This window comes from Syzygium oleosum, unplaced genomic scaffold (assembly GCF_021117445.2).
Source record: "Syzygium oleosum isolate NSW1041296 unplaced genomic scaffold, Sole_v2.1 Sole_v2.05, whole genome shotgun sequence".
In the NCBI taxonomy this organism is placed as follows: domain Eukaryota; kingdom Viridiplantae; phylum Streptophyta; class Magnoliopsida; order Myrtales; family Myrtaceae; genus Syzygium; species Syzygium oleosum.
The window spans coordinates 14,805,198-14,821,784 of record NW_026607489.1 but is presented as its reverse complement, the minus strand read 5'-3'; the positions used below and the strand labels follow the sequence as shown (position 1 = coordinate 14,821,784).

The 16,587-nt window shown below is 39.3% G+C and overlaps 2 protein-coding genes across 2 annotated transcripts; both read left to right on the top strand.

The window, feature by feature from the left end:
- Positions 1-1,007: 1,007 nt before the first annotated feature.
- Positions 1,008-4,168, top strand: LOC115694621 (G-type lectin S-receptor-like serine/threonine-protein kinase At4g27290). Its single transcript, XM_030621711.2, has 5 exons — positions 1,008-2,308; positions 2,451-2,585; positions 2,876-3,030; positions 3,470-3,677; positions 3,927-4,168. The coding sequence occupies exons 1-5, from the start codon at positions 1,030-1,032 to the stop codon at positions 4,163-4,165; spliced, it is 2,016 nt and encodes a 671-aa protein (XP_030477571.2). The 5' UTR covers positions 1,008-1,029; the 3' UTR covers positions 4,166-4,168.
- An 85-nt stretch (positions 4,169-4,253) lies between these two features.
- Positions 4,254-4,796, top strand: LOC130138270 (G-type lectin S-receptor-like serine/threonine-protein kinase SD1-1). The gene is made up of 2 exons (XM_056311866.1): positions 4,254-4,397; positions 4,500-4,796. The coding sequence occupies exons 1-2, from the start codon at positions 4,254-4,256 to the stop codon at positions 4,794-4,796; spliced, it is 441 nt and encodes a 146-aa protein (XP_056167841.1).
- Positions 4,797-16,587: the final 11,791 nt, after the last annotated feature.

Below are 16,587 nucleotides of genomic sequence, written 5' to 3'. Positions count from 1 at the left end.
ATGCTTAATATCATCACACACTCTCTCTCTCTTTCTTTCATTGATCTCAACTCGATGGTTGTTCTGTGGTGGTGATCGGCTGTTGTAGTTCGTTGATAGGGGTCAACGGTGATGAAGATGAACGATGGTACAAGAAAGTGGTTACTGGTTAGTTCTCTCTTCCTCCACCCATTCTCTCTTTTTTTCCTCTAATAAATTAGAAATTGTCTTCTCTTAGCTTAAAATATCGATTGCTATTTTTAATTACCAATATTAAATGTTGCCCCCAACAACCGTCATTTTTTTAGCATGTCATTAACGTCGGTTGTTAACTAAGGGATGCTACATTTGAAAAAAACAAAAAGAAGAGAGCGAATTCTAGTGTTTCTATAGTTTTGAAGTTAAAAAAATCACGAAGTTTGAGGGTTTTTAAGATGTTCAGCCTATCTATAATTAGTAAAATTCATGCATTATTAGTAACTTTTATATAATCTGAAGCAATTTCGAGTATATCAGTCAATAGCAATCCTTACACAGGTGTAGCAAGTTTTTCGGTGATCTAACAAGTGATGCCAGCTATAGCTAGCAATACGAACCATAGATTCATCCATTTCTAATCAGACGGCAGCACAGAATTACCATATTACTGATTTATACTTGGTCATCTTATCACCAGATAAAAAAATGGCAATAATACAGTCAAGTGGGTCGACTACGAAACGGTCGTCCCAATTCTATGAACCAAATGAGCCATTCATCTTTGGTCAAGCGGCTTAGAGCTTGGAATCTTTCTTGATACAAAAGACTTGTAACTAATCCAAGTTGATTAAAGAACAATAAGCTAACCCCTTATGTTTTCAATTTTTGCATAATTTTGCTCTTAATAAAGAAAGACTTGCCGCAGGAATTTGGTAGATATCTCCGAATGACTTGCAAGCGTTGACCTTGAAATTCAATGGATACAGCCCTTTTAGTCACAATACTAATTGTGACTTACCTAAGTTGTAGTTCAATCAGCCATTGTGATAATCTTGGCCAGCTTCAAACACAATGAGAACCATACTGTCTTTTTCCATGATTTTTCTTTTTTATGCCTCTTCACCTTACGTTGCTCAAGTTTCCGAGGCACTAGATACCATCACTGTGAATCAGTCCATCCAAGACGGTGAGAGCCTAGTTTCGGCTGGTGGGACATTTCAACTAGAATTCTTCAGCACCGGCGTCCCGTCAAGGCGATATCTTGGGATATCGTACAAAAAGGTAACCACAATGACAGTAGTATGGGTTGCAAATAGAGACACACCGCTTGTGGATTCATCAGGCACTTTGAAGTTTACTGGCTTGGGAAGTCTTGTCCTTCTGAACGCAAATGGAAGTGAAATTTGGTCATCCAACTCGTCCACAAATGCACGAAATCCGGTCGCACAGCTCTTGGATTCAGGGAATCTTATTGTGAAAGATGTAGGTGGAACTGGTTCTAGTATTTTATTGTGGCAGAGTTTCGATTATCCAACAGACACGCTTCTAGCGGGCATGAAGATGGGACTGAATCGAACAACGGGCTTCAAACGATATTTAACGTCATGGAAGAGCATTGATGATCCTTCTCCAGGTAACTTTACACATGAAATTGACCCAAATGGCTTCCCACAAAGCCTAGTGAAGCAAGGTTCTGTTGTCAAGTTCCGGCTGGGACCATGGAATGGTGTTCGATATAGTGGAATGCCTAATCAAGATCCTAACCCATATTACAATTGCGAATTTGTGTTGGATGACGATGAGATTTACTACCACTTCGAGCTCGTTGACAGTTCGTTCATTTCCAGGCTGGTATTAAGTTCAAATGGCATCGTACAACGTGTCACTTGGATTGATCGAACGCAGGGTTGGACACCTTACCTTACTATACCGAGGGACAACTGTGACACCTATGCATTATGTGGTGCCTATGGTAGCTGTAAGATTGATGCGTCCCCAGTATGCAGGTGCTTGACAGGATTCACACCCAAGTACTCTCAAGAATGGGATATCTTGGATTGGTCAAATGGGTGTGTCCGGACAACCCCTCTGGATTGCGGAAAGGACAAATTTGTGAAGTATTCTGGGGTGAAATTGCCAGATACGAGTAATTCTTGGTTTAATAAGGGTATGAGTCTTCAAGAATGCAAAGAAGTTTGCAAGAAAAATTGTTCCTGCATGGCTTATTCGAACTTGGACATCAGAGGACGAGGGAGCGGTTGCTTGTTGTGGTTTGGAGAGTTAATTGACATTAGAGAGCTAAACCAGAACGGGCAAGACCTCTACATCAGGATGGCAGCCTCAGAATCAGGTATTCATAGAGTATAGACAAGAATTTGCTAACACCCGAAGAGAAAAATAGTCCCACAAATGTGACGAACCACTTAAAGAAGTGTTGTGCCCGTAATACCTGGTTCTAACTCTTGATCTGTATGCTTTGCTGCTTGTCTTAGATCTACTACAGTCAAAGCAAAAGAAGCAAAAGCTGTTCATGGGCTTGGCAGTTTCTTTCGGGGTTTTTTCCCTATGTCTGGTTCTAACTTTCTGTATTCTACAGAACAAGAGGAAGAAAATGAAGCATCTTAAAGGTAAACCATATTATACTGTGTGCTGCCACCGATCTCACTGGCAGTTTTGTTCCCTGCACTCCTAGTGTATGCTAGACTAGTTTATGCATAGGACTTCCTAATCTGCTGGCTCTTTGATACGATGATATTGAACTAGCCTTTTTCTTCCATGCAAATACGGATTTTACAAGATATCCTAGTATCTTTTCTATTACTGCACTCTTTTTGTTTTCACAATAAGTCTTATTTCTGTCATAGCACCGTTTTATATCCCTGCATGTTCTGTGACCACATCTTTGTTCTTGCTGCAGGTAAAGATGACAGTTTTGAATCAGTAGACAACTCTGAATGCCAAAAGGAAGATCTTGAGTTACCAGTGTTTGACTTGGGTACAGTAGCTATTGCTACCAACAACTTCTCAGAAGAAAATAAGTTGGGGGAGGGCGGTTTTGGACCTGTCTACAAGGTGATAAAATAATGCATACTATCCTCGAGAAGTACACTGTTCTATTTAATGAAATGCCCCCATTTTTCTTCAGCATGGTAAAATACTTGCATTAGAAGGTACTGTCCTGTAGACCTTACTTTAGTTCTTGAAAGCTTGAAAGGATAAGACGGTGATGGCCGTTTTAGTTATTATTTTCACATTGTGTATTGGCAATTTAAAGCAGCTTGTTTGTAATTTCATGTATCTTTTGTGGATTTTACTCAAATATTGATTAATATTATTCGAAGACTTTTAAATAATCAGCTCTTCTTAAAAATTCATACACATGATTTGAAGATGAAGATGGGAGGCTGAATAACTCAATTTCGAAAAGGCTAAAATTACTGTGAGCATTCAAGCCACCAAAAAGATAGCAACCAAAATAACTAGACAGTTGATGTATGACAACTATTTGCAGGGGGTGTTGGAGGATGGCCAAGAAATCGCCGTGAAGAAACTTTCAAGGGACTCAAGGCAAGGGCTACACGAGTTCAAAAATGAAGTCCTATATATTGCAAAGCTTCAGCACCGAAACCTCGTAAAGCTTCTGGGATGCTGCATTCAGGAAGAAGTTTTGTTGATTTACGAGTTCATGCCCAACAACAGCTTAGATTCCTGTCTCTTTGGTTTGTCTTACTTCCATAAAGCATACTAGAGCTTGTAAGCTTTATAATACTATTGATGTAGCACTGGCTTCTGAGTCATTTGTCGAGAGGTCTAACGATTGGATCTAGCACCTGAATGTTGTTTACTTGCGAAATGGAGAGGAAACAGAACAGTAATAGTACCATTAGTTTAATTAAACACAGACTTAATGCCTTAGTTCTCCATTTGAACAGGAACATGCTTTACTAACGTGAACAAAAATTTGGCAGATCAAAACCAGAGAAAGCTACTTGACTGGTCAGCCCGCTTTGGCGTCATTAATGGAATTGCTAGGGGGCTTCTTTACCTTCATCAAGATTCCAGACTCAGGATCATCCACAGAGATCTAAAAGCTGGCAATATATTGTTAGATAATGAGATGAACCCTAAGATCTCTGATTTTGGCACGGCTAAATGCTTCGTAGGGGATGAGACAGAGGCAAACACTATCAGAGTGGTTGGAACTTAGTAAGGACTTTTATCTAAAGTTAAGACCTTTGTGCTAAATTTTCTTTTGAACTGATATTTCTTAACCCATCAATTTCTTCAGCGGCTATATGTCTCCAGAGTATGCCATTGACGGAGTTTTCTCAATGAAATCGGATGTCTTTAGCTATGGTGTTTTGGTGCTTGAGACTGTTAGCGGGAAGAGAAACAGAGGGTTTCATCATCCGGACCACTGTCATAATCTTGTGGGACATGTAAGTTTTGATATTTTTCACCTTTTAACATCAAGAACCGCCCTTCAACCAAAAAAAAAAAAATCAAGAGCTGCCCCTAATGGTTTGTAGTCTTTGATTCAGGCTTGGAGACTCTTTACAGAAGACAGATCCATAGAACTGCTTGATGAGTTGGTTGAGTCGTATAATACTGCCGCAGTCTTAAGGTCTATACATGTTGCTCTATTGTGCGTGCAGCAATTTCCTGAGGATAGGCCGAGCATCTCTGCGGTGATTCTGATGCTGGGAAGTGACAATGAATTGCCTCTTCCAAAGGAGCCAGGTTTTTTCAATGAAAGGAAGCTGGTTCAAGAACACACTTGTAGCCATCTATTAAATTCTCCAAATGAAATCACCATGACATTGTCGTCTCCTCGATAAAAGACAGCTTCGGTTGTCGCGTAACTTACAAATTGTTGAGCAAAGTGTTGGGACTGTGAAAGATATGCATCCTTTTTGTCCACATACTACTTTTTAAGGTGCAGAAGATATTAATAACAGAATCCAGGCCAGCTGGGACATCCCGACATCTATTTTTCTTAATGTTCTGTAGTTGTTGTTCCTTTGTGGCTCTTTAGTCCGCTTGTTAGAGGCTCAGCTCGTTCTTCTTATCACCAGGGCCCCTGCAGCTTGTAGCGCCCGCTAGCTTTAGTCAGCCGCTACACCTTTGCAACTATCGCAACACCTGTGTTGCGTTAGGTACGAGGTTTTTGTGTACGGCTTTCCTGCTGTATCTTGTGAATTGAAAAGTATATAATCCTCTTACCTTACCAAAAAAAAAAAATAACAGAATTTGTAGTTCATGGTATCACCCATTTTTATTCTTGCTTCAAGGATAGCAGTATACCAGAAATTCTGAATGGGTGTTTCTAATCAGGGATGAAGTATCCTACTGGCTTCATACTATTCTCCAAGATGGCAAATGATGTTTTTGTGGCAAAACATTGCAGCAGGCCACTTCTGAGTCTTCAAATGAGAGCTCATCAACTTTAATAACAGGTCTAGCTATTGCACGGTTGAAAAGATATTCCTCAAAAGACTCTGAATGCATAACATGTGTATAGTAAATGACTTATGGTAATCATGTTTCCACACTTGTCCGGCATCAAAGGATCTCTCTGGAAAAGAAAAAGCTTTGGACAGTGTAACTCATGAAAATATAAAATGTACCGTCAGTCACTCCTACAACTCGCATGGTGAACTGAGCATGTCACAGTTCAAGTCTCCGTCACCAATGAAGATGAGACTTCACCCGAGTACGTGCATCACAGGTAATAGCCTAATGGGGCTGTCCATTAGCGACTCGAGACGATTGTCCGACCAGTTCATAGTTATTCCAGCGTTTTACTCTTCTTTGGTCACTTGCCATGGGAGGTCGGTCGGGTGGTTCTTCTGCTGCCGACCTTAGTATTCCATCCCCGCGAAGCTCTCTGTCAAGTGCAGGTCTGCAGATGACCGTAATCGAGTCTGAGTCAAACGCCGCCAACTCTGAAGTTCCCAAGGGTACGAAGTTTCCTGCACGATCCCAAGATTGTCTCGTCAAAAGTCTTACGGCAAGAAATTTGGTAGATATCCCTGTCTCAGGAGACTTGACATTTTTTTTTGGTCTGGCACGAGAGTTGACATTGAAGATGCAGTTGTTAAGCTTTTTTCATTTAGAAGAAATGAATCTTTTACTCTACCCTCATCTCTTTTATGCTATTGTTCACACCACACGCAAGTACCCTGTACTGTTAAGAACGAGGCATAGAAGAAAAATGGATAAAGAGGATAGAAGAAAAATGGATAAAGGGGAATCACTTTCTCATTGTGCATCCATTGGCCTCCTGCTATCTTTTGAAACCTTAGTTGTGATTACTGAATCATCTCGAAAAACTAAAAAAACTGTCTGACTCATGATTATGCTGGTGACTCCAATCTGCTTGATTGCAGAAAGACTTGGAGGATTTTGATGTTTCGGAGACCCGGCTTTCTCGGGAATTGAAAGCAAAATTCCTCCTCGTGAATGGGGAGGACTAGAAAACTCACGGATGAAACTGTTGAGCGTCAGAGACGCGGCAACAAGTTGATTTGATGAAAGAAATTTATGAAGGTGAAACAATCGCAACTCGCGCAAAGAAAAGAAGAGGATAGATAGAATTTTCTGACTCAATATATTTCACTCAGATGTCACTCTTATGAAAAAATTACAAGACTCCTTATTTAAACAAAAGTTACGTGACCCTTATCTTTCCTAAAATATAACTAGAAAGAATATCTCACAATATCTCATCTTATTTCTTAATATCTAACCATATCTCTTAATATCTCACCATATATCTGAAAAAATAATTATTTCACCTAAAAACACGAAAAATCAAAATATGAAAATATGAATAGACTCAAAAAAGAAACAAGTACCAACAAATTTGGTTTAATTTCTAACACTCCCCCTTAAATCAAATTCTCTTCCATCGATCATTCCAAGCAGGCTCTTGAACTTTCGAAAAGTATCGATCTTGAGAAGTTTAGTAAAAATATCTGCTACTTGATTTCCGGTCTTCACATGCAATACTTCAACTTCATTCTCTTTAACCTGTTCTCGGATGAAGTGATATCGAACGTCGATATGTTTACTTCGTTCATGAAAAACTGGATTTTTTGCCAAAGCAATAGCAGAAACATTATCAACAAAAATCTCCATTGCTTTATTCTGCTTCATAAGATTATCTTTGAGTAGTCTTCTCAACCATATTGCATGACAAACACATGAAGATGCAGTTACATATTCAGCTTCACATGTCAACAGAGTAACACTTGGTTGCTTCTTTGATGACCATGTGAAAGCAGTGTCGCACAAGAAAAATACAAATCCCGTGATGCTTTTTCGATCGTCGATATCTCCACTATAATCACTATCCGAATAAGCTCTAAGTTTGAAAGATTCAAAGCAATAATAGTGTAAGCCATGAGAAATAGTACCTTTGATGTACCGAAGTATTCTCTTTGCAGCTTTAAGATGAGATGATTTCGGCTTCTCCATGTATCGACTCACAATTCCAACACTATACATAATATCCGGTCTCGTGCATATCAAGTATCTCAAACTCCCAATCAAGCTTCTATAATATGTCGAATCAACATCGGCACCATCATCAAACTTCGAAAGCTTGGTTCCACACTCCATTGGTGTATTAACCAACATACAATTCTTCATGTTGAATTTTTCAAGGATATTTTCTGCATATCCTTTTTCGGAAATAAAAATCCCATTAGCACTTTGCTTCACTTCGATACCAAGGAAATAATTCATGAGACCATTATCGGTCATCTCAAATTTTTTCACCATCGATGCCTTAAAAGCATCAATCATCGCCGAATTATTTCCCGTAAAAACAAGATCATCAACATATAAACAGGCGAGCAGAATATCACCTTTTTCTTACTTCAAATAGAGTGCATGCTTGCATGGACATTGAGAGAATTCATTCGCCTTGAAATATGCATCAATTCTGGAATTCCATGCTCTCGGTGCTTGTTTAAGCCCATATAGAGCTTTCTTCAATCTCAGAACTTTGTTTTCATGACCTTTCACAACAAACCTTTTGGGTTGTTCGACATAAATTTCTTCTTCAAGGATGTCATTCAAGAATGCTGATTTGACATCCATTTGATAAATCTGCCAATTATTTTGAGCAGCAATGGAAATAATCAATATAATCGTTTCCATGCGGATGACGGGGGCAAAAACTTCATCATAGTCGATTCCGGCTTTTTGCTTGTACCCCTTCGCGACCAATCTAGCTTTGTACCTTGTCACTTCACCTTTCTCATTCTTCTTGGCCTTGTACACCCATTTAACACCAATCGATTTCTTGTCCTTCGGAAGATCAGGAAGCTCCCATGTTTGATTTTTCTCGATGGCTTCAATTTCTTCGTTCATGGCTTTTTTCCACTTTTCTTCTTTGGCCGCATCATCATAAGCAAGTGGTTCATAATCTGCAAGAAGACATATAAGATGAAGCTCTTCGGTAGCTTCGTAAATTTCAGATAATCTTCTCGATCTTGGCACTAGCGGTTCATCGACACTATTTGAAGAGGATGGTGTTGATGAACTTGAAGAAGATGTTGGAGAAGAAGGTGAAGGTTGATCCTTCAACTCCGTTTGATCGGAATCACCACGAACATTCGCTTCTTCTTTTAAATTTTCTCCCCACATTCCATCTTCATCGAACTTAACATCTCTACTTACATATACTTTCAAAGTGTTAAGGTCAAATAATCGATAGGCTTTGGATGATGAGTCATACCCGATAAAGATGAGCTTTTTGCTCTTGTCTTCAAGTTTCGATCTTTTTTGGTCCGGGACATGAGCATAGGCAATGCTCCAAAAAATTCTCAAATGCAAAATACTTGGTGTTCTCCCGGTTCATGCCTCTTGTGGAGTTACGCCTTCAAGTCCATATGTGGGACATCTATTTTGAAGATAGACGGCACACGAAACAGCTTCGGCCCAAAGTTCCTTGGACAAATTTTTGCTCTTCAACATGCTTCGAACCATATCAAGAATGGTTCTATTTTTCCGTTCAGCCATACCGTTTTGTTGAGGAGAATACGGGGCCGTCAAGAAATGCCGAATACCATGATTTTCACAGAATTTGTTGAATATGGCTTAGGTGAATTCTCTACCACGATCAGTCCTCAAAGTCTTGATAAAATAGCCGCTTTCCTTTTCAGCCAGGTTCTTGAATTGTTTGAAAGTGTCCAACACTTCTGTCTTTTCTTTAAAAAAATACACCCAAGTTTTCCGAGTAAAATCATCAATAAAAGTAATAAAATATCGATGATTACCATATGAGTGAGGATTGATCGGGCCACACAAATCAGAATGAATCAACTCAAGCGGCTTCTTCGCTCAATAAGTCGCCTCCTTCGGAAAGCTAATTCTGGAATGCTTGCCGATAACACACCCTTCACATAATTGATCGGGATGATCAATATGTGGTAAGCCATAAACCATCTTCTTGAGAGAAAGCAAATTGAGTCCGCCAAAATTGAGATGGTTGAACCTCAAATGCCACAATCATGAAGGATCATCTACGCACGCCTTTAGACATCGAGAGATCTCACTCTTTATATTAAGAATAAACATCCTGTTCTTCGACATCTTCACATTTGCAATCAGTTTATTATTTCGATCTCTCAACATAAGATTAAGATCTCTCATATGAACAGTGTAACCTTTCTCCAGAAGTTGTCCCAAACTCAAGATATTGCTTGACATTTTTGGAACATAATAAACATTGGTAATAAACTGACGTGTACCATTCTTTAAGCGAATCAAAATTGTGCATTTCCCTTCAACAAGAATTTTAGAGTTATCACCGATGAGATAGTCCCTTTAATTGTCTCATCTAACTCGGCAAACATCTCCTTTCTCCCGCACATGTGATTGCTTGCGCCGGTATCCAAATACCACGTATCACTTTGACCTTCTTCATATTCTTTGAATGCCAATAAGAGAACTTGATCAGTATCATTCACCAAGTTCGCCTTTTCATCTGCTCTACTACTTTCTTTGTTCCAGCAGTTAGAAGCATAATGGCCAAGTTTATTGCAATGATAACATCGGATTTTAGATTTATCATACCATTGGCTTGTCAAGTTCTTTCCTCTTCCACGAACACCTCTTTGGTACTGGTATCCTCCATCACTTCGAGCAGGATCTCCTCTACTTCGTCCACGACCTCTTCCTAGAAAGTGACCTCGGCCACGACCTCGATCACGATCTTGATTTGTCCCGCGATTTTGTATGGGATCTCTTCTTTGCTCCTTCTCATCTCGAATGGTCAATTGCGTTTGGAGAACTTCCTCCACCGGTTCAATCTTTTTCTTTCTAAACCTTTCTTCATGAGCTTGTAATGAACCCATAAGTTTATCGATCGTCATGGCATCCAAGTCTTTGGATTCTTCAATTGCAACCGCAATATGATCATACTTCTTGTCTAAGGATCGAAGTATTTTCTCAACAACACGAACATCGGAAACGTCTTTTCCGTTTCTTTTCATCTGATTAACAATTGCCAAAATTCTCGTGAAATAATCAGCAATCGATTCAGATTCTTTCATATGAATTACCTTGAATTCGCATCTCAAGGTTTGAAGGCGAATCTTCTGAACTTTCTGAACTCCTTGATGTGTGTTTTGAAGAATCTCCCATGCCTCTTTAGCGGTAGTGGCAATCGAAACTTTTTCGAACATGGAATCATCTAACGCTTGATAGATGATCGACAGGGCATATTGATCTTTCGTTCGAACCTTCTCCAAGGCATTCCTCTGATTCTGGTTCAACGTGGCTTCATCCTCTGGCTCATCATAGCCAGTGTTAACAAGTTCCCACATACCGTAGGCGCTGAGTAGAGCTTTTATTCTAACAGCCCAGTTACCATAATTTTCTTTGGTAAGACGAGGGTATTGAAGAGGAAGCTGATTGTTCGTTGAGGCCATGATCACGAACCGTAAGCTCTGATACCAATTTGTTGAGCGTCAGAGACGCGGCAACAACTTGATTTGATGAAAGAAATTTATGAAGGTGAAACAATCGCAATTCGCACAAAGAAAAGAAGAGGATAGATAGAATTTTCTAACTCAATATATTTCACTCAGATGTCACTCTTATGAAAAAATTACAAGACTCCCTATTTAAACAAAAGTTTTTTTTTGGTGTAAAATGTAAGTAGTATATAACAGATGATGTACAGCAGCTTAGGGGCATTCCCCGGCATTACAACTAGTACTAATAATTCGAGAATATGGAGGTAGGAAGTCTCCATAAAGTAGCTAAAACAAAGTTAGCTTGCGAAGGTTGATTTTTTGGTATAGCGAAGCTCTACCTCTTACATTTTTCCGCACCTTCGCCAAAATAATCTGAATGTCAATTGGATTATTTTGAAACCGCCTATGGTTGCGCTCCATCCAAGTGCAATATACAGTCGCTAGGAAAGATACTTTGAGGAGTTTCGCTGCCAAATTTTTGCCTCTTGTTGCTCTAACCATCCATTGAAGCTCCTTATTCCATCCCCATACATTACGCCTGATCCCATGTTGCGCAAGAATATTACGCCAGATGCTACCTGTCCATTCGCATTGGAAGAAAAGGTGAGTCGTGTTCTCTATACTTGCCCTACAGAAGGTACATTGAACATCAACTGAGGTCATCCACCGTGATATGATCTCTGCTGTCGGAAGCCTATCCCTACATACTAGCCAGCCAATAAAATTGTGTTTGCTAACGCCGCTACTCCATATTAAGTTATACCACTCCACAGCCGGACTCTCGTGTCTAAGTTCATCCAAAACATCATGGCAGCAATATCTTGGATTAGACATGACTGGGGTTAGGACATGATGTAGTTTGAGGAGACATCGCCAACTCCAGGCCATACTACCCTTCATGTCCATCTACAAAAATGGGGTTTCTCTGCATTTTGTACTGTGGACCCAGGAGCTCCAAAGTGAAGAAGATGGATGATTGATAAGATTCCACATTGTGCCCCCTAATAACACTTTGTTCCATAGGTTCAAATCAGGCAATCCTAACCCTCCTTCCTTTTTGGGTGAGCATACTACATGCCATGCAACTTTGTGCGATCCACGGTTTGTTGAAGACCCAACCCATAGGAAGTGGCGAATCTTCTTCTCAATCTCATAGATAGTTTGCTTCGGAAGAAGAAACATTTGCATCCAGTACGTACAGATAGATATAAGGACCGATTTGGTTAGTTGTAACCGACCCGCATAGCTCATATGCTTCATTCTCCAACTCTCAATTTTCTTGAATATCTTATCAGTAAGGCTTTTGCAATCTGAGTGGGTGAGTCTTTTAGTAATAAGAGGAACACCCAAGTACTTGATAGGGAGAGTACCTGCGGGAAAAGGCGTATGTTCCAATATAAGAAGCTTTTCCTCCTCATTTAACCCAGAGAAAAATATTTGGCATTTGTCAGGGTTAAATTACGTGACCCTTATCTTTCCTAAAATATAACTAGAAAGAATATCTCACAATATCTCATCTTATTTCTTAATATCTAACCATATCTCTTAATATCTCACCACTTATATGAAAAAACAATTATTTCACCTAAAAACACGAAAAATCAAAATATGAAAATACGAATAGACTCAAAAAAGAAACAAGTACCAACAAATTTGGTTTAATTTCTAACAGAAACAAATTGGAGCACGACAAAAGAGTGAGCACAGGTAAATCACCTGCAAATCTACTAGTAATTTCAAAAGTAAAGAGCTCCAATACGTCAATTTAGCCCCAACACGTTGAGTTAGGGTTTACGATTGGACCTAAATTAGCCCCAATACGTCAATTTGGAACAAGAAAAGAGCTCAACATGGTCGACATGCGTTTGATGACATCACATCCCGGTGAGCCACGTCAGACAATATTGTATTAAATTAACGCCATGCTGGATTTCCCGGTAAAGGAAATCGCCCACGTCACTCAATTCGGCATGTTTTAAAAGTCATAGCAATTTATGATCGAGCAATGACGAGTAAGACCTCTACATCAGGATGGCTGCCTCAGAATCAGATAGGTACATTACAGACAAGAATTTGCTAAATCATTAAGAAAGGCCTCGTATCATTATAGAATCAATTAAAAGAAGTGTGATACCGGTGATACCAAGTTCTAATTCTTGATCTGTATGTTCTTGCTGCTTCTCTTAAACCCTACTACACTCAAACCCGAAGAATTATAAGCTGTTCATGGGCTTGGCAGTTTGTTTCGGGGCTGTTTTCATATGTCTGGTTCTAGCTATCTGTATAATACAGAACAAGAAGAAGAAAACGAACCATCTTGAAGGTATATCTTTCATTTTGATCTGTTACTACACTGTCATTTTGTTCTGCTGCCACAGATATTGTGAATGGCCAATGTGTTCTCACGTATAATTTGTTTCAATGCACTGCTATTGACATTGGACTGGTACTTAGATCGGCCTTCTTCATCTTCTGACTATATATCATTGGCTAGCATGATATTGCAGTACTCGGAATATAATGTGCGTCTTTTCACCTTGTGCGCGTATTGACTCCACTTTCTCACTTATTTTTCTCCTCATTATGCTAAATCAGGAGAATCAGCTACAGTTGCTTAACTTTTCTGTTACTTACAAATGGAAATCTTGGGAGATCTCCAAATAACTGATTCTATTGTTGCCCTCATTTTGTCTCTCACCAAAGCCTTATTTTTCTAATAGAATCGATGTATACCCGTGTACTTTTTTAACATTTTCAGTCGGCTATTATCGGGTTTTTGGTTGATTTTAATTACTATTCCATATAAACAATGGCGCTTCCATCTAAAATTTTATCATGAAGAGAAGAAGTTGGTTGATCTCAATCAAATCCATTGAATGCATTTGTCCGTTACATAAATGAGGTGACGATTAGGTACTCTGGATGTCACTTTTGTTCAACATGTCATCATACTTCCCCCGATGCTTTTCATTATTCGCATGCTCTGGCAATATCAGGGACTTACTGATCGAATTTTATAGAGAAGTTTCTCCGGTTCTTGCAAGTCGCTTGAATGTAATCTAGACGCAGGTCAAAGGGACAGTTTTGAATCAGGAGACATCTCTGAGTGCCAAAATGAAGATCTTGAGTTACCTTCACTTGACTTGACTACAGTAGCTATCGCTACCAATAACTTCTCAACAGATAAACTTGGAGAAGGTGGTGTTGCACCTGTCCACCAGGTAACAAATAGCGTATGCTATCCTCAAGAAAGAGATTGTGCTTTTCTTCGGTGAAATGCATTATGCTATTCTATCCTCAAGACACTTGTCCGACAAACCTTATCTCAGTTCTTGGAAGGAGACGATATGGTGGCCATTTTAATTATAAATTCTATATGTTCATCAGCAACGTAACCAGCCGGTTTGTTATTTTTCATGAACTTTTTGCTTTTTATCTTATACAGATTGAGGTTACCGTAAGTTTATATTTTCGGCTATTCTTTGAAACTCAAAACATGTGATGGGAAGATGTAAATGGGAGGCTGATAACTTGATTACGGTAAGCAAAATTCTAGCAATAAAATACTGTAGGAAGCAAGATATTTTTTAGTGACCCTACAACGTGACCGTTGGCAGGGTTTTTTAAGGAATGGCAAAGAAATTGCAGTGAAGAATGAAATTGCGCGGGTCTTCTGTACCTTCATCAAGATAAAGAACCCTAAGATCTCTGATTTGGCACTGCTAAGTGCTTCGCAGGGGTGAGACAGAGGCTAACACTATCAGAGTGGTTAGAACTTAGTAAAGACTTTTAACTAAGGAAACTATGACCCATGCTCAAGTTTCTTTTAAGTTGATGTTTCTACATCCATCGCTTTCTTCAGTGGCTACATGTCTCCGGAGTCTGCCGGCAAAGGAGTTTTCTTAGCAATATCCTATGTCTTTAGCTAAGGCATTTTGGTGCTCGAGACAGTCAGCAGTAAGAGAACAGACGGTTTCATCATCCGGACCAATGTCATAATCTTCTAGAAAACATAAGTTCAAAAAATTTTCACCTTCCAAAATCAAGAATTTCCTCCAATGGTTTGGAGTCAATGTGGTCAGGCTTGGAGACTCTTTACAGGATGTAGGTCCATGGAACCGTTCAATGAGTTGGTCGAGAACTTATACAATATTTCTGAAGACTGACGTCTATGCATGTGCCCCTATTGTGTGTGCAAAAAATGCCCCGAGGATAGGCCGAGCACGTCTGCGGTGGTTCTGATGCTGGGAAGCGACATTGAACTGCCTCTTCCAAAAGAGCCAGGTTTCTTCAATGGAAGGCACCCGTTTCAAGAACGCAATTCTTTTGGCCATCTATTACATTTTCCAAATGAAGTCACCCTGACATTGTTGTCTTTTCGGTGAAATGTGCTTGGTAGCAATCTAACATACAAAAGTAACAGGACCAAAGTGTTGGGATTGTGAAAAAAAATGTATCACTTTGGACAGCATGGTCCCTATTAATGTGCAAACCACACTACTATAAGATCAGAATTTGTTCCTCATAATATTTTCTCATTTTTACTGACGCACCAAGATTAATCTGCAGCAGAATGCTCAGCGATCAAAAACTCATACTGGATGTTTTAATCAAGAATCATTCCTCTTGCTTGATAGTTGGAACCTTTTCTGCTTGCTTTTTTGCCCACAAAACCATTGGCTATAATCTCCAGGTTGGACGACGACGTAGTACTTCCACCAAAACTTCTGAAAGCTACCCAAGAACGGTCACCAACATAAAAAAAAAAAAAGAAAAAAAGAAAAAGAAAACAGAAGTAGTCAAACGTATTAATCTAAAGTACGTTTGGACCCACAAAAAGATATCACGGAACTTTAGTCTTGGTTAGAATAGTTAGTTGCATAAGTTAGGACACAACTAGATCTCATTCCAGTCCTTCATTATTGTTCTCCTAAGTCTATATACATCTTGTTACTGGACAATTCAGATTGATTGGTAGATGTGACATGGGTTTTGTACTTTCATTTTTCTTCATAAAATGTTGCGGAGTAAATTTCCGGTTGCCGTCTCAGAAAAGCAATCCTTCTAGACTTGTACCCACCCATGATCGAAACTATAAGCAATGGAACAGTAGGGATTTCTTCTTAAAGATGTGCTAGTGGAGGTATGAGAACTAGCATTCAAACGTACCAACTATCAATGACTCAATTCCTAAATTATTGATGCTCAATCAGCTGTCTATCTTTGATTTAAACAGCCAGTTTTCTTATATGAGCGAACACCCAGAATTGACTGTCCACTAATTATTTATGAATATAGGGGGAGTTGGCATCGGGTTGGTGGAAATCGGACATGGTCAAGAGCAATAATATTCACAATGAATGAGGAATTGGCATTTAAAAAAAGAACAATTTCTAGTAGAATTTTCAAGATCTTTCACATTAATAAGATACCTTGTAAGATCAGATATACATCCGACCAAAAATAAAAAGATCAGATATACATCCGACCAAAAATAAAAAGATCAGATATATACTTCCGTTTGGGAAGTAGATGGCAAGGCCATATAAAGCGAGAAGGGACAGTTTCGTCATTTTCTGCTGATGTTCCTTCATCAGGGTCAACTCATGAGAAGGAACAAAAGCCAATGGAAAATGAG